The sequence below is a fragment of the Phalaenopsis equestris genome, unplaced genomic scaffold (genome assembly GCF_001263595.1).
Source record: "Phalaenopsis equestris unplaced genomic scaffold, ASM126359v1 Scaffold000302, whole genome shotgun sequence".
Taxonomy (NCBI): domain Eukaryota; kingdom Viridiplantae; phylum Streptophyta; class Magnoliopsida; order Asparagales; family Orchidaceae; genus Phalaenopsis; species Phalaenopsis equestris.
The window spans coordinates 556,513-580,362 of NW_018164744.1; the positions used below are offsets into that span (position 1 = coordinate 556,513).

At 37.7% G+C, this 23,850-nt stretch overlaps 1 protein-coding gene across 1 annotated transcript in view; it reads right to left on the bottom strand.

Annotated features, from left to right (window-relative positions):
- Positions 1-816: 816 nt before the first annotated feature.
- Positions 817-23,850, bottom strand: part of LOC110025555 — a 55,748-nt gene continuing 32,714 nt past the window's right edge. The window contains exons 4-9 of the mRNA XM_020726108.1: positions 19,241-19,282; positions 19,045-19,172; positions 17,051-17,228; positions 16,706-16,884; positions 1,356-1,607; positions 817-1,267 (exon numbers count right to left, since the gene is read on the bottom strand). Coding sequence (XP_020581767.1) covers positions 1,018-1,267; positions 1,356-1,607; positions 16,706-16,884; positions 17,051-17,228; positions 19,045-19,172; positions 19,241-19,282 — 1,029 coding nt within the window. The 3' untranslated portion in view covers positions 817-1,017. The remainder of the gene's footprint in view (positions 1,268-1,355; positions 1,608-16,705; positions 16,885-17,050; positions 17,229-19,044; positions 19,173-19,240; positions 19,283-23,850) is intronic.

The following is a 23,850-nucleotide window of genomic DNA, read 5'->3' on the forward strand; positions in this document are numbered from 1 at the left end:
AGTTGTCTTGTTTGTCCGGCAGTTTCAGCTGCTTGAATGTCTCAATGGTTAAATTATAAGGGTAATGAAAATGACAGTTTATCTTTCAAAAATAAAGCTGGAGATATAAAAACTTGGAGAAAAACTTTACGAAGGCCCTGAATTCTGGAAAAAAATTGCGTACGTAAGACGTACGCAGCGCTTGTAAGTCAATAGGTTACAGGGAGGGTATTTGAAGGTTGTACTTGCGTTATTTACGAAGGCCCTGAATTGTGGAAAAAAATTGCGTACGTAAGACGTATGCAGCGCTGTGTAAGTCAATAGGTTACAGGGAGGGTATTTGAAGGTTGTACTTGCGTTATACCCCATGTAATCTCCTTGAAACCTATATTTAACTTAGTAAGTTCCACGTTTCTGTTTTCATATATCAGGTAGGTTACAGGGAGATTACGGGGTATAACATGAATATACCCCCCAATACCCTTCTTGTAACCTACTGACGTACACAGCGTTGCGTACGTCTTGCGTACGCAAATTTTTTTCCTTAGATTCTCCGTTGTCAATATGACAATAATGATTTTAATAACACTTCATTTTTATTATTTTTTATAATAAAAAAAAAGTGAGCAAATGCTACGTTTAATATTGTTGTTTGTTTTATCTCTAAACATTAAAAATTTTATTTGGGGCTCAACATATTCCTGTGTAAGAAATAAATAAATAAATAAATATATATATATATATATATATAATGCACATTGTAAACAAAAACTCTTTTCATTTTCACCACTAGGAAAAACTTATTTGTAGAAAACATAGAAAAATTGCCACAATTATTTCAAGATTTTTAGGCAAATTTAATCGCAATTCCACTACATATGCAAGACTTCACATCTAATTTTACATCTAATTTATTTGTCAATTCTATCACATAACCAAACTTGAAAAGACCTTCCTATAAAAAGAAAAAAAAGAAAAGAAAAAAACATGGATCAATCATAACATGTGCAGATCTTTTTCTTCATGTGTTTCTTATGGCTAGTTCATCCTGGTGATACTCGAATAGCCTCCGACATTCGCAACAAATAAAGGATCCCTACCTTTACTGCAGCTTCCTGATGCTAGATTTGCCTCCTCCAACTCCTTGGTCAAATCTTCCATGGTCTTCTTCAAGTTAGCCCTGTTCATCTGACCTCCTTCGCCCATCGACACGCCGACCATTGTGATCTTAGGAAGAAGAGGATTCGGGGGAATTTGATTTATATCGTTCTCATCAGATTGCATAATTCTGTCGGAGCATAGTAAACACTGAAATTGGATCAAAGAATATAAAGAAGTCAGCGACACGAAGTCGACGTAAAATGGTAATAACGTACCTTGGATTCGATATATGGCTTTTAGATTTTTGGTGTCTTCGCTGAAGCATTGACCATGGATTTAAGAACCAATCTCCAAATGGAAACAGATAGTTCATTAAATTTATTGACCGGGAATCATCTCCCTGAGTAGTTTCACTTGAATCAGTATGGGAAGCAAAAGGATCCAATTTTTCATCATTTTGCTGGAGAATTTGGGGATTAGTAGGAGAACTGGAAGACGTAGAAGGCTTCCGGAAACAAGCCGCGCTCCTGTTAAATATTTAGCGTTACAACTGATGTAATTTGAGGAGCATAGAGAATTCAGGAGCTTGAGAAGTTTGCTCAAGAGGGAAACAAGTCAAAATGATAGAGTACGAAGTCAAAACAATAATATTAGTCAACGCAGTTCCTAGGAAGAGAATGATTATGCTTGCATTCTTCGCCTTCTAAATCTCTAAGCTAAGAAATTCAAATATTTTCCAACATGAAATAATCTGCATGATTTCAAGCAATTTTTTAAATCAATTGGTCACACATGCATCGGCTATGAAAATGGGGAGAGTGAAGAATAGTCCTGGATCAGGACAGTCCAAGATTTGATAGTTTTTTTATGCACGACTTTTAATAGGATTGATGAGCTTCATCTGGGAAGAATAATGATATAGGAAGAAAAAACCTATGTCACAAAAAAAAAAAAAATTAATAATAATAATAATAGGAAACGAGGGTTACAACACACACAAACTAGAAAAAACATCACCAAAACACAATACGACATAAATGAACACCTCAAGATTGTATCCCAAGGGCGGTGGAGGTCGGCTAGACGGATCGGGATAGTTGGCCAGCAAGTGGAAAGGCTGTGTAGCGAGCAGTGAGGCTGGATAGCACGCGGGGAGGATGGATAGCACGCGGGGAAGGCTGGACAGCAAAAGGGAAGGCCGGACAGCAAGCGGGGAAGGCTGAACGGCAAGAAGGCAGGCTGGACAACAAGCGAGGAAGGCTGGACATCTAGGGCTGTAAACGATTCAAACACGAGCAAGCCCAAGTGCAACACGTGTTCGGCTCGTTAAAAAATTCCACTATTCATGTTCGGCTCATTAATATTTCAAATAGAAAAATGTGTTCGTGTTCGACTAATTTACTTGGTGAGCCGAACTCGAGCTGTTCGCGAACAAAGAGTTGTTTTGACAATCTTAGTCAGGCAACCGTAGGAAGTTAAGGGCTAGGGCGAAATTTAAATTTTATTATTTATATTAAAACATTATTTAAATATACTTTAATATATTTTTATTCAATTTCCTTAATTACTAATTTTAATTGATTATAAATCATTGTAGCCATGTAGTCAATTAATTTTTTTTAAAATACTAATCAATTAAATTATTTCGAGTTAAAACGAGCCGAATACAAATAAAAATTTCCTTGTTCATGTTCAATTCATTTATATATTGAGTGCAAAAAAATTGTTCATGTTCGCCTCATTAACTTAGCAAACGAATCGAACACAAGCATCTTAACGAGCCGAACATGAACTATTCTCGAACAACGAGTCATTTCGACAGCCCTATGGACAACAAGAGGGCAGGCCAGAAAGCAAGCGGGGAAGCTGTTGAAGGTGGCTGGCGGCTAAGGGAAGGGGAAGAGAAGGGGTAGGGAAGATAAAATGAGAGATACAATCACCAACTCGGAGTAGGATGTAGCCGGAGCACCACAACCTCCTCGGATACATCCCACAAAGGGAAAAAGAACTCACAAGAATCTGAAATCAACACACAACAAAAACTCCCAAGACTCTTAGCAAACCGGCATACATATAGCCCTAACTAGGCGGGAAACAAGAAAGAAAAGAGGAGGCAGCGGCCAATAACGCATGAACCAAGCAGGAGATGCAAAAGGAAAGACGCCAATGCTACCTCTCCCCCAAATCCGCTCGAAATGGGCAAGAGACGGGAAAGAACAGGTCGCTTGGTCAAGCCACTCGCCCCATTGGATGGTTGAACCGGGCTCCTTAGACCGGTCTTACCAGCCGGTGTAGCTGGCTGTTTGTTTTCCCGTCTCCCCTGGACCCGCGACAATGCGTGAACCCACTCCCGTGTCCACACAGGGGAAGCCCCACGTCAGTCTCCGGGGTTGGGGGGAGGACCGACTTTATTTGTCAAAGCTTGAGGCTCCTCCTAGTACTATGTCAGGTAGGCGACGTTAAGCACGACTGAGACATTGTAGCCCCCTGATAGGTCAATCTTGTAGGTGTTGTCATTCTAAAACATACTTTGATAGAATAAATATCCGTCCATTTTTGACACGCCTTGACTTGGAACTGTAGAAAGAAAAGTATTCTCATTGAGCATCTATCGAGCCATCTCAGTTGTGATGCACTTTTCAACTCCTCATAGTCGGCTAAGTGCATTTGATGAACTAGTATGTAAGAAGAAGTCATAAAGAGGAAAGGATACAAAAACTGCTGCAAGTTCTGCCGCAGCTACAGTAGTTGAAATAATTTCTTGAGCTCCTTCACACAGATGAATATAGTCTCCTTCAATTACAAATAATTCTGGATGACGAGCCAAAAAATCATCAAGCTTTCCATAGTGTTTCTTGTAATCATGCCAGTGTAGAGGTGCAAGCATTTTTCCAAGCCTATTAGAGGTGCAAGCATTTTTCCCATTTTTCCAAGCCTATTTGGCAAGGTGGTGCTAATTCCGATTCGACCATCAGAACCAGCTGGAATTGTCCGACCAATGCAAGTCAAAAGTGCTTGCTCGTCTAGAAGAACAGGATCCTTTGCCGTATTGGTGGTCATGGAGCTTGGTGATCCAATAACTGGAGCAGAAGGTGTTGGAAAAAAAAGGTTATCCTCAGTGTATTCTTCAACACTGTTAGCATTAATGCCAAGAATTTGAGCAGCACTCTAGTCGCATTGTAGGCTGACTCCAAAACTTGTTAGTGCGGTCATTAGTTGCTGAGTCTGCATTCTGATCTAGGACCTCTTTTTTACTTGTCTGCTCAGTTGGTTCAAATAATGGAGCATTAAATTTTGAATTCTTGTTCAGTGTTGCCTGCTGCCTTTCTCGGGAAACATGATGAGCTTTATCAGTTGATTTGGGGACCTTCATTTGTTCAATTGACACAAATGTTTTAGGACCGAACCTCCGTGTTTGGCTCATGGGAGAGCTAAGATATTTTGGATGAAGTATATTCTTTGTAGCAAAAAGTTCATGGTTGAGCATGAGATCGAAGAAGACTATGCTCCAATTGTGACGGATGGTATTTGTCTTGATTTGGAACTTGAGAAACTTTTTGAACTACCTGCTGCTCCTGCCAATGGTGGGCTGGAATTACAGACATTGATTGAAGATTTTCGACAAGAGTAGAGGTGCCCATCCCAAGTACAAGAGAATGAACAAGGACATGTTCAATCTCAGCTGGAATTTTTATCTCGGGATCCAGTGGAGCTGGTTGCGTCTCTTCCTCGTTGATTGAAAAATGAGAATCTCTCTGAAGTCTGTATCTTCTTTCTGGTCACTGTTCATCTCTTCAACTGGAAGATGGTCTGCGGTGTCTTTACCCAACTTTTCGATGATGCCCAAGTTGGTGAAGTTAACCACTCTCCTGGTTGTGCATACTGCTTCCACATGTCTGAATCTGCGACATTTGCAACACTTTCTGGCTGTGACAGGCTTGCAGATTGATTTTGCCAGATAGTATCAAGGGGGGTCGCTTGGTGCTGCTGTCTTTCCACTTCGGAAGCTAGAGTCTGCAACTTCTGGTGATAGGAAGTTGGTAGGAACTGACGCTGTGTTTCACGTTTCATCTTCATATCTTCTCGTTCCCTCCTTTGAGCTTTCAGATCATAGTAGATGGTAGTCTTCCATTGAATTTTATTCTCAATGTCTGTGAGACTTAGCTAAAGTTGTTGGATCTCTCGCAGTATCTCCTCCCGGGAAGGCTCAGGCATGTATTTTATTAGTGGCAAGGCTAAGGTTTAGGAAAAAGAAAGAAAAATTTTGGTGGAGGTGGCTTAGCTAAGGGCGGATTCTAGGGACCATAGGAGAGGACGAGGGTTGGTCTAGCTCTGATACCAAATGATACCGGAAGAAAAAACCTCAAAAAAAAAAAAAAAGCTTTATTAATAGGAAACTAGGGTTACAACACACGCAAACTAGAAATAACATCGCCAAAATACAAAACGACACAGACGGGCACCTTGAGAGTGTATTTTAAGGATGGTGGAGGTCTGCTAGGTGGATTGATATGGTTGGCCAGCAAGCGGGGAGGCTGGACAACAAGCGGGAAGGCTGCATAGCAAGCAGGGAGGCTGGATATCGAGCGAGGGAACGCGAGACAGCAAAAGAGAAGGCCGGACAGCAAGCGGGGAAGGCTGAACAACAAGAGGGCAGGTTGGACAGCAAGTGGGGAAGGCCGGACATCAAGAGGGCATGCAGGACAGCGAGTGGGGAAGCTGTTGGGGGTGGCCGACGGCTAAGGGAAGTAGAAGAGAAAAGGTAGGGAAGATAAAAGAAGAGATACAATCACTACTTCGGAGTAGGATACAACCGAAGCACCATCACCTCCTCAGATACAACCAACAAAGCAAAAAATGACTCCTCACAGGAATATGAAATCAACATAAAACAAAAACTCCCTAGAATCTTAGCAAACCAACATACATATAGCTCTAGCTAGGCGGGAAACAAGAAAAGAAAGAAGAGGTGAAAGGAAAGAGGAGGAGGCGGCCAGTAATGCTCGAACCGGGCGGTAAACGCAAAAGGAAAGACGCCAAAGCCGCTTCTTCCCCAAATCCCGCTCGATCTGGGCGGGAGACACGAAAGGATGGGCCGCTTGGTCCGCTCGCCCCATTAAATGGCTGAACCGGGCTCCCTGGACCAGTCTTACCAGCCAGATCAGCTGGCTGTTTGTTTTCCCGTCTCCCCTAGACCCGTGACAATGCAAGAATCCACTCTCGCATCCATGTGGGGGAAGCCCCGCATCAAATAGTTCTACATCACAAGTGATACAAGAGTTGAGTTCCTAATAAATTAGTAGGGCCATTATCTATTAGTTTTTATGCCTTAGGTGCTTCACCTCTCAACATCAATTACACTGTAAGTTCTTAGACAAAGAATTATGATATCCTGAGAAGAGGTTTTTGATCTCCTCAATGCGCAAGTCTTTCAAATTATATGAGCTCAACAAATTTTGGCCAGGCAATTTCAAAGTTGGAGATAGAAATCAATGGTCTTAATTTTAAATTTTGGATTCTCAAATATCAATATAAGTTGATTAAAAAGTACTAGTCTGGGCATATGCATGATTTAACTTCCGACATTATTATCGCAGAAAAAAGATCAAGATTGTTGATGCTAATCTAGAATCAAATGAAAATTTAGTGATCAAATTTTATCACCTATTAATATTTGATCACTGCTCAGCTTGAAGAGAAGAAGAAAAATACAAAAGGCGCATAATAACCTTACTACATGGAAGGCTCTTCCATCAGAGGAAAATAATAGGGTTAGTTACATCAAGCCCAAACTAACCCAAGTCAAACACACAATGTTAGTAAGGTTTATGCAGCCTTCTATGAAAATCAAGACGGTTTGAATTTGAATTTCCAGCCAAACTTCTCAAGACGTCAACTACAGGGAGAAAGAGAGGAGAAAATAATTGCTATCAAGATTCAAATTCAAAGCCGTAATTCAAAAAACATAAAGATTGCATTTTCAAATATCAAAGTTAGAGAAGTGCCAAGTACTCTTCAAGGAGTTTTTGAATCGCCAATGCATGGATTATTATCATCGTGGTTAGGAATTGTCCCACTAAAATGACACATTATCATAAAGTAAATGTGAATAGCTTATAGTCCATTTCAATGTTTCTCATCTAGCTTGTTATAAATAGGCATATATTAGGTAATGTGGAGAAATGCGTCCAAGACATTGGATTTAATTGATGGGCTTGCTAGAGTGGGAGTTGGTTCGAGTTAAGGTTGATCTGTGATTTGCATCCACTAAAAGACCCAAGGTTTGATTTAGCATATTTTCAAGTCCTTGTGCAGACCCGAGTTGGTTGACATGAGTATTACATCCTTTGGAAGGCACATACAACCTCGTAGAGGAGAAAATTAAAGTAATGGGTTTATGAGCTTACTACAGAGATGGGAAGATTGATTTTGAGGGCCTTGATTGCCTTTTTATTAGCCCGTTTAATAAGTTCCCATAATACATCATTTAGGCTCTTGAATTGTGTGTGATAAATAGAATCGACTTGATTTAAAATTTGAGACTAAAGCTCTATTTGCAAGTTGCCAAAAAGTTTGAGGCTTGCACTCCTGTCTCTCACTATGTTCACATGTGCGACTTACAACTCAAATATTGTTATTTGAATCTGCCAATAGTGGGCTTTATGAACTCACATTATAGGTAAAAACAGCTTAAATGATGGGTTTTACTGCCTCGTCACATAGACAAGTTGGTAAGCTTAATTAATTTGTTTTAATTTTGATATTTGATATAGTGCATATTTTGACACACATACTGAGACAATAACTCACTAGGACTCTCGAATCAAATGATGGATAACAAGATTAAAATCAAGTCCTTAGCTATTTCCCCAACCAAATTAACATTGAATGTAATAAAGTTGAGATATGGGGGTATTATAATCATTTGATTGTTGTTCTTGGGAGTACATTATAATCTTCTTGAGTTACACAAGGATTTGATGTAATGCTCGGATTGAATGTTTAGGCTATGATGTATTGGTATACTTTTCTATGGGTTGGTATACTTAATGGTACCATGAAATACATCTATAGCAATTTTGTATTATTCAATCATTATTTATTAGTGAAATAATGGGAGTAATATATGAATATGTATTATTTATGGACATGTAGGCAGGCTACCCACGAATGCTTTCTACATTTTAAACATCCATGTAAGATACTATTATAATTAATCCTGAGTGCTGTTTTACCAACTGAATTTGTAAAATGTATTTGGTTGTGTAAAGAACTCAGATTTTGATCTTGCCCGCTATAGACTTAATCCAAGCTTTATAGGGCACCTAATATTAATTTTATGCTAATTTGAGTCGCTTAAAAATGCACTGAAACCCTTCAGTAAAACCCTCAAGGGCCTTTGAAATACCCTGGCACCACTTTTTCTTTGTATGATAATAAAGGTATGAGAGAATAGATGTGTAATTGAGCCAAGTCGGCTCGGCTCAATAAGTAGCTCATGAACTACACACAATGAGCTAAAAAGTCAAACTCAAGCCGGCTTTGGCTCAACTCGTTGGCTCATGAAGAATTTATCATTAAATTATTAAAAACATTTAAAAATAGTAATATTTTTTATATTAGATCAAGTAATTTATGATTATTTATCTCATAATACCTCATTCTATTTATCATTTTATTATAACACTAACTTGAATAATATTATTTCTCTTATTCATAATAAACAAGTCAGCTTGAACTCGTAGAATTAAGCTTGAGCTTGAGCTAGAACTTGATTAATTAATCAAGTTCAATTTCAAGCCTGGGGTGGCTGGAGCTCAAATCAAATTATTTACACCCCCATATAAGATAATCTACATCATCATTTAGCCATTGTTTGCGAATGATTAAAAGTTTTAAACTGGCAATTAATTAACCCTTATGAGTGTTTACATATTATGCTTTTTTGCATTCATTCTTTTACAAAGAGAATTGCTAACTAATCATAGATATTAATATATTATGCTTGCTAGTTATGGAATATAAAAAATGACTAGAGAATTGAGTTTGCAAATGAACAATAACTACCCATGATTTTATTGAGTTTTCTCATGATAAGAAGGCTAAGAGGCATGCACCGGACAGATGACATGGTAGGCTTGTTAGAAAAGCTATAAGCCAATTGTAGGTTATAGAGAGTAGATTATACTATTGTTGTCAGTGTAGTCATTGTCTCGTATGAGAAAATAATTATGCTAAAAACTTCAATAGGTTTTAAAATGGATATTCACAAGATGGGATATGTCGATTATGGGGCAACACAAGCAAAGGTGGGTTGGTGGAGATGGCCACTGAAGAGAAGAGCTTGAGAGAGATGGAGCGTGTGACATGTTGGGTGCTAGCACATGTAAAGGATAACAGCATTGCAAAAAAGTTGCACAAGCCATACGAGACAGAGATACAAAGGTCAAAGCATGCAATATTGGACAGTTACACTAAATCAAAGAGGCACAGAAAGTTAGGAAGTAGGGCACGAAAGGGAATTTCAAAAGAGAATCCAGGACAACATGTTGGCTTGCAAGAGGAAAGAGAAGTGAGCGATTGGAGGTTTTAGTTTCAAAAGAGAATCCAGGACACCATGTTGGCTTCCAAGAGGAAAGAGAAAGTGAACAGGCTAACCAGGCCATCTGTGTGTTGCGGTATAATGATGCGAGGTCAGACACCGGATATAGATCATGCATGACAGAGATGCACGTGCCCACACACACGAGAGAGAGAGAGAGAGAGAGAGAGAGAGAGGGAGAGAGGAACAACGTGCATGAGGTTTGCAGGCACAAACGGCTTATGGAAATCATGTAATGGTACATTGTACAAGATGTTAATCAAGCTCATTAGCCAATGAATTAATGTTCAATGGGTAATTTGGCTTAAGCAGAGATAATAATGTTAAGTAATTAATCCCTAGTAGTTATTAATTGAAGTAAATTTGTAGGATCAAACAATTTTTGCCATGATGACTCGGCCTATGCTTCACCATTCAAGCCAACCAAATCTTTGCTTCGAGCTACGAACAAGTATATCATTAGCATTATATTATATGCAGGTGCATTCTTACTAATAAATTCACTTAAAATTCTATCAAAAACTCTGCTTTTCTATGTATCACATTAGCTAATTCCTTTTTGCAACATATTGGACTTGGTTATACAATAGGAAAAAGAAATCAAGCTACGCATCATAGAACTTCGGACCAAACCTTGAAACTAAAAGGGAAAATTTAGTGAAATTTTGACAAGTCCTTTGGATATTACCAAATGCTGAGAAATCATCATGCTATTTAGGGTAGTTCGATAGAGTGGAAATGGATAAAAAAACAATAATTAGTTTACCATGGGTCCTTGAAACTTCGGATCTGGTACAACAAGTTCGCATGGGAAATTATCCTACACTACAAAAGCCAACAACAACAATAACAACAAAGGGGTTGGCCATTTATCCCACTAAGTGGGGTTGGCTACACGAATGCTTTTTCTCCATAGTGTCCTATTGAGTGTCATATTTTCATTTAAGAACATTTTTATACAACATGCCAAAAACTTTTTAGGTTTACCACTTTTCTTACCAAAAGTCAAATCTAAAACAACTATTCTCCTAACAGGATCATCAAACCATCGATGTTCAATGTGACCAAACAATCTAAGATGAATTTAATCTTGTCTGTCACTGGAGCTACACGAACCCCTTCACGAATATTTTTCTTTCGCATTTTGTCTCTAAGTGTAAAGCCACTCATCCACCTAAGCATTCTAATCTCAGCAACACACTTAACTTGGTTTTATGCTCTTCTTTTATAGGCCAGCATACTGCACCATAAAACATTGTAAGTCTCACAATCAACTTATAGAATATTCTCTTAAGCCTCGGTGGTACATTTCTATCACACAATAGGCCCAATGCATTCCTCCACTTCAACCATCCACTTAAATTCTACTAATAATATCCCCACCTATATCACCATCATTTTGAACAATAGACGCGAGATATCTAAAACCTTCACTCCTTTTGATGACTTGATCACCCATTGTTACAAATGCGCCACTAGAGCTACTACTACTAAAATTATATTCTATGTATTTAGTTTTAGATTTAGGGTATGTTTGGGGCAACCATAGCTTATTAAAAAACAGTTGTGAAACTACTGAAGAATAATCTGATGCTAAAAAATTGTAGTGACTATTACAACTTTTTTTTTTTTGAAAAAGTCAGACCGTAACTAGAAAGATGCCACCGCACCTAGCCAAGACTAGTGAGAAAACGCAGATTTCAGCTACAATTTTTTTAAAGAACTGTCAAAACAAAGCTTACCCAAACAGACAAAACTGCGGTGCGGTGTCGCACCGTCCCAAACAGACCCTTAATCAAACGAAAGCCTTCAGACTTTAAAGTTGACCGTCATAATTCAAGTTTTTCCTAAACTCTTTCTCTAGTCTTATCCACCATAAGTATGTGATTAGCAAAAAACATACAATAAGGTATATCCTCCTATAAATGTCTAGTAAAAATATCCATAACTAAAGCAAAAGGATATGGGCTTAAAGCCTATCCCTGATATAATTCAACTAAAATAAAAAAAAAATACTTAGTCAATCCTCCTATTCAAACACAAGCAATAACTGTATTATACATATCTTTAATGACTTGAATATAAGTCATATCAACACCTTTCTTTTCTAAGACTCCAAAGCATTTCTTGTAGTACATTATCATAAGTTTTTTTCTAATATGTAGATCCTCTTTGTGTTATTTGTACTTTTCCATTAAACCTCTTGATAAATGTATATCTTCCATGGTAGACTTGCCTAGCATAAATCTAAACTAATTTTGAGAAACATTTATCTCATGTCTCAACCCTTGTTTAATTACTCTATCCCATAATTTTAATTTATGACACATTAACATAATTCATCTATAATTTGCACCCTTGTGCATCACCTTTTTTTAAGAAAAAACTAGGGACCAAAATACTCTTCCTCAACTCCTCAAGCATTATTTTAATTATTAAAATAATACTAAAATTTTCGGTAAGCCAAGAAATTCATAAATATCCTAAATGTTTCCACACTTCTATTGGGATGCCGTCATGTTCTATTGAAAAGCCAAAAAAAAAAAAAACCAATGCAATGCCCATTTTTGAGCAAAAATGTAGAAAATTATAAAGAAATAATTAGGTACAGACCACCCAAAACATTACTATTTTCAAATTAACCAACCATGAGATTTTTTTGAACTACCGAAGCGGTGAATTTCTAAGTGTCACGGTCAACTTATTGAGAATTTGATAAAAATAAAAAATATGGGTTGGGGTTTTACCATATATTTTGATATTTGAATGAGAATTTGAAAAATAGATGAAGAAAATAGTCTATTTGTAAATAGCAAAAGTTTCTGGTGATCTGCATGTAAGTGCCCCAATTATAAAATGATTAAGGAACGTATTTCTTGAGGGACAATGCTTGCATCACATTGAGCAAAGATCCTACTTTGATGGGAAAAGAGGGATTCTCTTTTACAATGGAAACCAATGAAATGAAAGAAAAAAATATAAAGTAGCAGTCTTTTTAATAGAATGAACAAAAAGCATAATGATTGTAGATACCATACCTTATTGACCTTATTTTTAGTGAGGTCTTAGTCTCCTACTCCTAGAACCCAGGATTTAGCTTTAGGAGTTTTTAATTGACCATCCTACCAGACCAGCAATGGAGCCCACCTCCCATAGAACTTCGAGCCACATCTTGACTCATTTTTGTGCAGACCTCGCATGAGTAGTCCCAGACACTCGACTCTTAGTTGCAAGGGTTAAGGATTAATATGTAGAGGGTCCGAAAATAAGTTCCCATAGGATCAAACGACCATAGATGAACCCTCCATGACTCGAAAGCTCGCGAACGCTGCAATTCACGCACTCGCTACACCACGCACGAAGTTGACATTTTTTTTTTGGCTCGACTGTTGGCAAACTTGTCTGGACGACCCTGGATGACGAAACATACCACGTGGTTTGGCCCGACTGTTGGCAAACTTATCTGGACGACCCTGGATGACGAAACATACCACGTGGATGTGTCCGGGACTTCAACTTTAGCTAGAAAGAACACCCACATTGTTATGGTTACGCACTTGCAAAAATAACACGAAAATTGATGCACGTTAGCACGACGCAACCCAGGTTTAACTCGGATTCGATTCGGGCTAGACTCAGGCTGAACAAGGGATGAATAATTTTAAATTTTAAATTTCAAATAAATCATTTAATCCAGCTTTAATGCAATTTAATGAGGAGTTGTTATATGTCAAATAAACTCCTCTGCTAATGGAATTCATCAATTACCTGCCCATCGTTGTATAACGGTCAATTTGGAGCGGAATTGTGATATACAAAATTGCTCGCCTCTCCTCCACAAGTACTGATCATTCGGCCCCCCTCTTCTTCTCCCGCTTGTCTATTCTCCTTCCTCCTCCTCTACACCGAAATCCCATCGTTTCTCCTGCACAGACCCAAAGCTCTCACGCTTGCCTCGCCCCCTTCTTCTTGACCTGCTCACCTCGTCGCTGCATTCACTCCCGCTCGACACCGAAACCCATGTTCGCCTGCTTCGCTTCCTCCTTTCTCGGCTCGCCTCTTCACTCCATCGAAAGCCTCACCTCCCCTTCTCTCGATCGAAGAACTAGCCGTTCGACCCCGCCTCCCTTTTCTCTCGACAGAAACCCACTGGTCTCCTTCTTCCTCTGCCAAAAAAGTAAAATAAAAAAAAAAACAAGACAACCAGCCAACTCTCCACACCTCATCAACCGAACCCAATCCAACTTCCCCTTCCTCTCCTTCTCCGGCGAGCCTCCCTCCCTCCGGTGAACTTCCTCCTGTGAACTTCCTCCGGTGGACTCCTTCCCCCAGGCGACACTTCGACCAGGTATACCTCCTCCTCTTTCTCTTCTTCTTTGCTGCATACAAGAAAAATTTACATACATATCACCCAATTCTATATTTATTTGCACGCATACAACTTGAGTTACAAATATAACATTTAATTTTCTGTACAAAAATATACAACCCAATTTTTTGTGTATTAAGTTACAAATATACCACTCAATTTTGTGTACATTTATCAACACACATGTCACTCAATTCCTCTGTATTGACTTGTCTAACAAGGAAACTTCAATTTTTTTTTATATATGTGTCACCTATTTATATTCCCTGCTGGTATTTATGTGTGCCTATTCTACTACATAATTTAAAACCAATTAAGCTTTTAATTTGAGGGGAATCTAGTAATCTGACAGAAGTAAAGACTTTAATCACGTATGAACAAAAGAAACTTGCAATTTGTGTAGCTCCTGCAATTTCACTGTATTCTTGGATGCTCAATTAACCTATTTAGAATGTCAAAATCTGTGAGGTTATTGAAGATAAACGACATGTGAATGGCTGGATTTATATTTGCATATATATCCTACTCAGATTATCCTTTTGGTATGCCATAAGAGATTTAGATGTTAATAACATGTAAAGCTTAGGTGCTAGATATGCTAAAATATATGAAGAGTTGGATGGTAGGGATGCAAAGACTTGTGGACATTTCTTTTGGTAACCTTATCTTTGATACAAATCTGAAATTCATTTGATTTGGCTTTATGCAAAATCTGAAATTTTATGAGCATTAAGCTCTTTTAGTGGGCCGATTTAGCTGTTGTCTTTGTAAGTTTACAGAAGTTAACTTCCAATAAAAAGGATGAAAATGATGAATGAATTAAGATCTTGGAGGTATGCTGATTTCCTTATTATTCTTAAAGTGTAGCTGAGAATGGCTTTTGGATACATGAAATGCACGGGCTGGAATCTTTAGGGTGTCGATCCAAGTCTCACAATACATTGTATATGGATAAGTTAGTAAATATGCAAGAATTGAGGACAAGTATACCCAAATTTCTCATGTCATGGGTAACATTTCACTTTATATTCTTTTTGAACGCTAGTAATGTGGTAAGTAAAATTGGGCTTAAATGCTAGATATGTGAATATATTGGAATTGAGTGACATACATATTCAATACACTTAACTATTGACATACGCACGTCGGCACATTTATATGTGTAATCTTTTGTTGAACGGAATTCTCATACCAACCTCTCGGTGTGCCTTTGCGAGGTAAATTCAGACGTGGTTGAAGCGTTAAATGATCGTGGGGTTACTCCTAGAACAGACGAAAGGGACGGCATCAAACTTCACGCCGGTGAGACCTCTAAGAAAAAAAACTATTTCTCAAAAATTCAACAACATTTTTAAAACAAAACGAATTTTCAAAAATTAAACAACATTTTCAAAACAAAAACAATAACAAAAAAACATAACACGTACCTTTGAATTTACGGGAGTCCCTCGGAGGAGGTAACTCACGGTTGCTAACGAGATCTCCTCAATTTATATGGGTTTCACAACTCGTTTAAGCTAATTAAGTTTAAAAGAAAATTGTGGTACCGGAACGAGAGAACCGTGGGATCCTAACCGGTGTCGCTCTAACCACTTTAACCCCCCATAATGTTTGAATGACAACAAAACCAAGAATTGGAAACACACCTGGTAAAATCTTTTGAACCTTAGACTTTAAGACTGTTACTTTGATGAGGAGCTTGAAGCAACTTCGTGGGCAGTGCGACAAGGAGCTTGGAGCGGTCTACAAGTAGAGGTGGTCGTCATCCTACAACAGCAAAACAAGTCTACACCAGCTAAACTTTCCTAGTCTAAACAACATATAGGATTTCAAGGTAGCTCGTCCAACGCGATGTAAATCCTCATCCTCTTTTAGGCTCCTGCACAGTCATATTGAGCAGTATAAGTCCTAACTCGCCTTTGATTTCGAGGTTGTCGTCCAAAAATACGTAAAACCTCTAATCTCTGAGGGTTATTTGCATAATCGGATATTATGCAAATATAAGTCTTAAATAATAAAATTGACAGGATTAAACACCTAAATAACATCGTCTCCAAAACTCAGCCGTAAATTATGATAGTTTGGGAAGTCACTGAGGTTTCTTCTTAGAATCTGTGACATCCACTACCTTTCGTTCCTTTGGCTCTTGAAAATATTTGTTCCTATTTGAATCACTTTCATTTGTCTTTCCACGTCCTACTGTGAAAATCTAAACTTTAAATTCTTGAATACTAGTATCTCTGATCATTATCGAGAGTTTTCTCAAGTGACCTCAGTCATTTGAGATGTAATTAACTATAGGGGTTTGCCTTATAGGGAACTTGAAACCCAGATAAAATAAACTCTATTTAATCTTTGTATTATATAGGGAAACTTGTCGGTCACACATAAAAGGTTCACAGATCAAACGAATGTCATAAATCTCTTAGTTTGCAGGATTGAGTCTATTGCCGAGGTATACACTTATCTTTCGGGAGGGTGTAGTATTCGCGGTATCGGACACAATTATGTAAACTATTAGACATATGAGATCCATTTGGTCTCATTTTTCAAAAATTAAAGCATACTACTTTCAAAACTCAAACTATATACCTCTTATATTAAATTAAATTTGCAAAATTATTTTCAAATCATCAAAAAGTTGACAGAGATACCTCTCTTCAAAAGAATCGACTAGATAAGGAAGCTTTGGCTGAATACCAGTGGCTTTCCTCAACCACTTATTTCCTAGTAGTGCTTTATCAACAACATCAAGGAGTTGGATCTCTGCAGCCTTTGATATAACACTAATAGGTACTCCAGGATGACCCATCTCATCCAAAAATTCTTGAACCTGAAACGAAAATATGCAAACAAGCATAAAAATCCTGACATTAACACTGAAATTAAGCCAGAAAATGCAAGTCCCTCGATAATAACAAAATTGCAGAGAAGGACGCAGTTGGTCTGTTTCAATAATGTCTAAAGACACCCACAATACAGGCCTCCTAGAAAATTACCTCATGAGGCTCAAATAAGCTATCAATATTTTCCTCGACTTCTGCAGTGAGGCCATCATCTACAATGTCCCGCCTCCGTTGCATATGACGGTTGTGAATTAATGTGTGGAAATGCTGATCGATTGATGCTTCCAGAATGTTATCCAGTAAGTTCTTATCAAAAAAGTATGGTGTATACCTGAGAGCATGAAACTAAAACATCAAATTTATAAAAATATATAGGTACGAAAAGAAAAGAAAAACATTCTCTCGTAAAAAAAGAAATCAGTGGGCATTATCAAATGACTGAAGTAAATGGTCCCATCAATTTAATAGACGTATATGTACTAATGTCTATTTTGGGCTTGTATATATACAATTTTTGTAATGTGCATGAGTTCTGTGTTCATGATATTATCATCAAGGCAGGCAAGTGCAAGGCTATAAAGGATAATTAATTAAATCGAAAATGAATATAGGCCCTTGAGGTTTTAAATGTTGAGATTCACAAATTCGTCTAATTTTAAAACACCTTTAACAAGGCTCCAATTCCATTTTATGGTATTACATGGATAGTTCTAAATATGTTTAAACCTTCAGTTAGTTCCACAGTGGCTAACGTTCATTTTTTTTTTTTTTTTCAGTTAGTTCAACAGTTGCTAACGTTTATTTTTTTTTTTTTTTGTTGAAATAAAAGGACTAAATTTTTGTTGTCACATTTTATAATAAGGACTATTGAGAGGCCAAAATGGAGAATCTTTTAGATGTTTGAGAGCCACTATAGGCGTACTTTTTTAGAAAAATCAATCCAAAATGTCTCATTTGCATAAAAAGCACTAAATTGTCCCCCATTTCACAAAATGGACTTTTCATGATAAATCCAAAAAGCTAAAATGCCAAAAATTTTCTATAGAATTTATAATTTATTATTATTATTATTAAAAGCATACAAAAATATATAGTAAAAATCATCATATAAATTTTCATAATTTTCATAAAATAAATTATATTAAAAAAAGCAAATGGGGGAAAGAAAAACATACATCGAAAAAGCACACAAACATAAATAGAGGATACATAAAATTTTCTTTCAACACCAAATGTCCAATAATTTTTCCTTGCCCAGTGGTTTTCTTTATTTCCTACACAAGACCCAAAAAAAATCACAAAATATCTTAAAATGCACTCAAAAAGCAAGTTTTAATGCATCAATCATGAATTCCAACAGAAAACATTCCATTAACTTCAATTATCGATTTGCTTTAGGACCTGACAAAATAGAAGAGTTGTAGCACCAATGTAAGAACAAAAAACTAGAGCATTGTAATAAATCAACTTCCAGATTGTGGGGCCAGCAATTAGTGGCAGCTAACCATAGCAAATCATGAGATATAGAGCTTTCAGGAGTAACTCTAGCCTGAAAAATACGCAGCAAACATGCTCCCGTAACTGTAGCATTAGCAGTTAACTAAGCATCCGGTGATAGCAATTAGCAAAAACAAAGTTGGCCAGTAGCAGGACGTATAGTAGCATGAAGCAGTGACTAAAGAATCCGTAATCAGTTCCATCATTGCTTTACAAAAACCTTTCACCAACAATTTTAGTTATGGGAGCATGACACAAAACCAGGCAATCCTTCCATGGTTCCATGACCATGTGCAACATCTCATTCATTTATAAAAGGGTAGTGGGGGCTTAAATGCAAACAGCACAGAACAACATTCACCTTCAATGCAAGATACATAGCAAAAAATAAAATTATAATACGCTCGCAAAGTTACATAGAAGAAATCACAAGGAAAAGCGGGTCCATCATAGTTGAACAAACGTGTCATATAGTGTTTTTCAAATGTAAACTTTAGCTTTTGTAAGGATAAAATCATATCAAGCTCTTAAGATTTTAATGTCTCATAATATTAAATAAAGCAATTAAAAGAAATTGAGACCACAGCAAATGCTCAAATTGGTGGCTAGAAAGAAAAGTATCATAGTTTATAGATGAGAAAAATGCATACCATTTGATACCATCAGCTGTTGCTATAGCAATGTTCAAATTATCTGCTGTAAAAACAGGAACTCCGTTAACTTTTCTTCTTTCCCCTTTTGTTGGAATTGTGCGCAGTAATTTATTAGCTGCTTTAACCTGTACAAGGAGAAATCTTTGCAGGTTATTGCATGCAAGTTCTTAACCCATGGAAAATTTTCCCTTACCTGCTCCTTATTTGGAACAAATTGAAACATGTGAGGCTTCTCCTGTAAAAATAGTAAGAGTTTTAAGTTTAGAGTTGTGCTCAATTAAAAGCAAGTAAGAAATGTAATAGTTTACAAAAAAAACAATCGGTAGAAAATAAAACAATTCAGCATCAAAACAATGCATATGAAAGATAACCTGGACACTGGCACTATATGTGAATACTCATAAGTTATACCTAAACTCCGATGGAGCTCATGGATTTCTTTCCTGTGATTTATGTCATGATTCTCCTTATATTATTAAATGTGAACCCGAAATGTTTCAGCTTCATATATACTAAATGAAAATGATTAAATTAAATATGAGTGTAATAAATACACGGTACTTTAAAATAGATCTTTATATGCACGTTAAACCTATTTGTGTTAAGATATCCATCATCTTAAGAGCCTTTATCATAATAATCTACATGATCTACACATCTAATCAAGCTATTAAAGAAGGAAAGTGATCTAGTGATAAAATTATTACATTAAAAAAAAACATACAACAACCAATTTATCAACACACATATTTAGCATACATCTACTGATGCATCCTGAATTCCTGGTGCTTTAAGATTTAATGCTCAAATTATAGCTCGATCAATGTTCATGCTTTTAAGCAGCCAATCAAAAAAGGAGCAGAGGTCAAAAACTAGTTTAAATAGTTACAAATTCCAAAAGAAAAATCCATAACTCTCCATAACAAAATTAGATACCCTGCAATGGTAGATTAAATCTAAGGATTGATAAATGGAAGGAGTGGATTAGAGCATCATGTGTAAAATAAGGTGACCGGTTTTTTCGATCGCTTAATCCATGGAACTGCTCTCTGTTATCACCTAACAGTTGCAATATCTCTCCTTTTCTAACTCAGACTAAGGGGGTGACGCAGGAGCTTACTGGGTTGCAAAACTATAGCTACTACAGTACTGCGGACATGGGAGCTTATGGGGGTCGCGGTACTTTAGCACTACCCCTTTCCTTTTATATGATTCTCCTATTTTAATCCTTATCTATTATATGCCCTTCCTTTTCTATTTCTTACGTATTCTGATCCTTACCCATTCTATTTACTAATCCCTATTATAAATATATTGTTGGTAATGTTCAATTTTTTTATTATTCCATATCTCAATTTGTTGTCTTCGAGGCATTCTTCCCTTCCAAGGGTTGTATCCGACGGCGAGAAGGTGCTCTAGCTGTAGCTCATCTACGATGGTGCCATCTCTAAGGGTCCGGATGGCGCTCCAGCACTAGCTCGACACCCCCCTCCCCCGTCCCGTTCGAGATATTTATCCTTCCAACTCCCCACCACAGCCCATTGTCGTCACCTTCCAGGTGCTGCCCACTCTCCATGTTGCTGTCCAGATCGCCCTCATCATCTTTCAGTCATTGTCCAACCTCCAGGTTGTTGTCCAGGTCACCCTCGTCATCTTCTGGTCGTTGTCCACCGTTCAGGTTGCTGTCCAGACTGCCCTCGTCATCTTCCGGTCGTTGTCCACCGTTCATGTTGTTGTTCAGACTGTTGTTATCATCTTTCGGGAGCTGTCCAGCCTCCAGATTACCGTCCATACTACCGTCATCATCTTCCAGTCGTTATCCACCCTCTAGGTCACTGTCCAAACTGCCTACTGGCCGCTGCCAACCTTCCCTTGCACCCTGCCAGCAACCCTACGCCGTTATGGTTCCCTCCGGCATTTACGCACCACATTCCTTTCTAGCGGACCTGCCGCCCTACACTTGAGAGCCATTTATGTGTTTTCTACCATTTTATTTCTTATTTCATGTTGTTTTATTCTTGTTAGAGGAGTCTTCATTATCGTTTGATAGTTTGCATGTTGGTGTTGCTCTATGTTGAGAGTCATCATTGTATTTTCTGTATTTTCTTTGAATATTTTCTTTGAATTCAACAATAAAATTGTGTCGTCTAGTTGTGGTTTGGATTAGCTCCGGTATCAGAGGGTGTTTGGTTTCAGGAAGCATTTAGCTTTGTGGCCCATTTGGTGCGGCTTTTTGGTGTGGTGCGGTTTGAAAACATAGATGCACCTGTTTGGAAAGTGGCGGGGTGCTTATTCTAATAAGCTATGTTAAACGCGGGCCACAGGTTCTTTCTACCCTTCGCTTGTTTCATCCATGGCTCCCTCGCGCTTCTTCCACCCTAGGTTCCTCTCTCGATCGCTCACCTCTCACGATTGTGTTTTTTTTTTTTTTGCCCTAGGCATCTCTCTCGCACCTTTCTCGCGTCTCTTTCGGTTATTGTGCTCTGTATGTATTTTCTGTACTCATTTTCAATGGAACGGTTATCTCATTGCAATTTGTTGCTTTATCATTTGCGGTTTAGGGTTAGAATAATGCAGATTTTGAAATGTGTGGCTTTCTCGTTTACCTCCTATGATTTTGTGATTTGGGATGGTGTTTTTACCATTGTGTTTGTGATAAAAATGGATGAAAGAGTTTGGAATAGTTTTTTCTTACCATGTTAGATGGAATGGTTTTTTCTTACTCTTGTGTTTTCACCATTGTGTTCGTTTATTTTTCACCTCTGATTTTGTGAGTGAAAATTTGAGAAACAGATGAAAGAGGGTGCTTGATTTGTTGATAGCAATGTTTCGGTTGCCATGTATGTATGGTAGTTTGTTAACATTTACATGCAATGATTTTTTGTGTGGGAATTTGAAAAATGGATGAAAAAGGGTGTTTGATTTGTTGATAAGAATGTTTCAGATGACATGTATGTATCTGCCTCAATTCCAAAATATTGATAGCTTTGATGTTTGAGTGTGAATTTGAAAAATGGATGAAAGAGAGTGCTTGATTTGTATATTGCAATGTTTTGGTTGCATGTATGTATGGTTGTTTTTTTACATTTACACAAACTGATTTTTTAGTGGGAATTTGAAAAATGGATGAAAGAGGGTGTTTGATTTGTTGATAACAATGTTTCAGATTCCCAATATATATATGCAACAATTCCAAAATATTTTTTTTCAAGTACGAAATGCGCTAGGGCGATTAGTTATGTTATAAACAACATTATACTACAGGGCAGAAAGTTTATTTATTCAGAAACAACTGCAGCAAAGCTACTGCTAAACTACAAAAAACAGACGGTCAGCTTCTCCAAAATAGTTTCCTGGCACAGCTGCTGTGCAACAGCTTTTTAATAAGCTGCAACTGCCCTAAACAGACCTAATACCAAAACTAGTAGGAAAAACAGGGAAAACACAAAAGAAAATATTCATTAATATTAAAATAGGGTTACAACATGATACAAACGGAAAATAACAACACCAAAACATAAAACGACACAAGTCCACAACTCTCAAGGTTTTCCAAGGATAGTGGAGGCCGACTAGGCGTGTCGGGATGGCTAGCAGGTGTGGAGGCAGCAAAAGAATGTTGATGGCAACGAGGAGAAGGTGTAGAATCACAGGGACAATAATTATGAAGGGTCGTAGGTGACCGACAGAAGGCGGAGGTCGGGTGGGAGGGGGGGTGCTCGAAGGCGTGGAACAATAAGGGCAGCGGTAGGGATAAAGGGGGAAGGTGTGTGAGTGTTGAGGTAGAAGGTTGGCTGGACAGCATTGCGGTGACAGAGAGGGACAAAGGGGGAAGGCCAGTGGCTAGAAATGGGGATAAGAAAGTTTGGGGAAGGTAAAAGGGAAGAATACAATCACCACATCAAAGATAATATGGGTGGAGCACCATCACCTCATCAGATACAACCCAAAAAGAGTAAAAGGGTTCCACATAGTCATCAGAAAATAAACGCAACCAAAAACATTACTCTTACACATAAAAAACAACAATTTATAAAAAATAGAAAAAAATAAAAGGGAAAACTCCCACACAAAAGAAAGGCAAGAAGAGCTTCCTGGGTGCGGTAGCTTCCTTTTCGGATCGCAATAGTTCCTGATTCAACTCCTGCTTCGCGTTTCTTCCCGTCTTCGCGCGGCTTCTCTCATGGTATTCAACACCCCGAACTGGGTGTTGTTTTAGCGCCATAATTGGAGTTGTTTTAGAGCCCCGGACCAGTTGTTGTTTCAGCGCCCCGAACCAGGTGTTGTTTTAGCACCCATAACTAGGTGCGGATTTAGCGCGCCCGCATCAAGACCTAGTAGGATTTAGTAAATCTTGATTTATTAAATTCACCTCATTTTTGGATTTATTAAATCCGAATTTAACATGAATCAAAGGCAACATTCGGACCTTAAATCCGAAATTTCATAAATCCATGAAACTTGCGCTATTTTATGTTTGGTTGGATTTAGTAAATCTTGATGATAAATCTTTTTAATGGTGCGCCACCAAACACCCCCCAAGAATTTCAATTAAAAACAACAGTCTCACTGTAATCCATAATATTATAAAATGATTATATGCTATCTAAATAAAACTCTATTCTTGCATAACATCTAAATAACAATTAGATTAATTTTCAGTTGTTACTTCACAAGTACTACATTTATTACATTCCATCAGGAGATACAATATAATGAATAAGCTCAATCACCCACAAAAAGGTTAATGATATCAAAGAGAATAATTAACAATAGTTGTTTTTACAAAAGCTTAAACCCAAG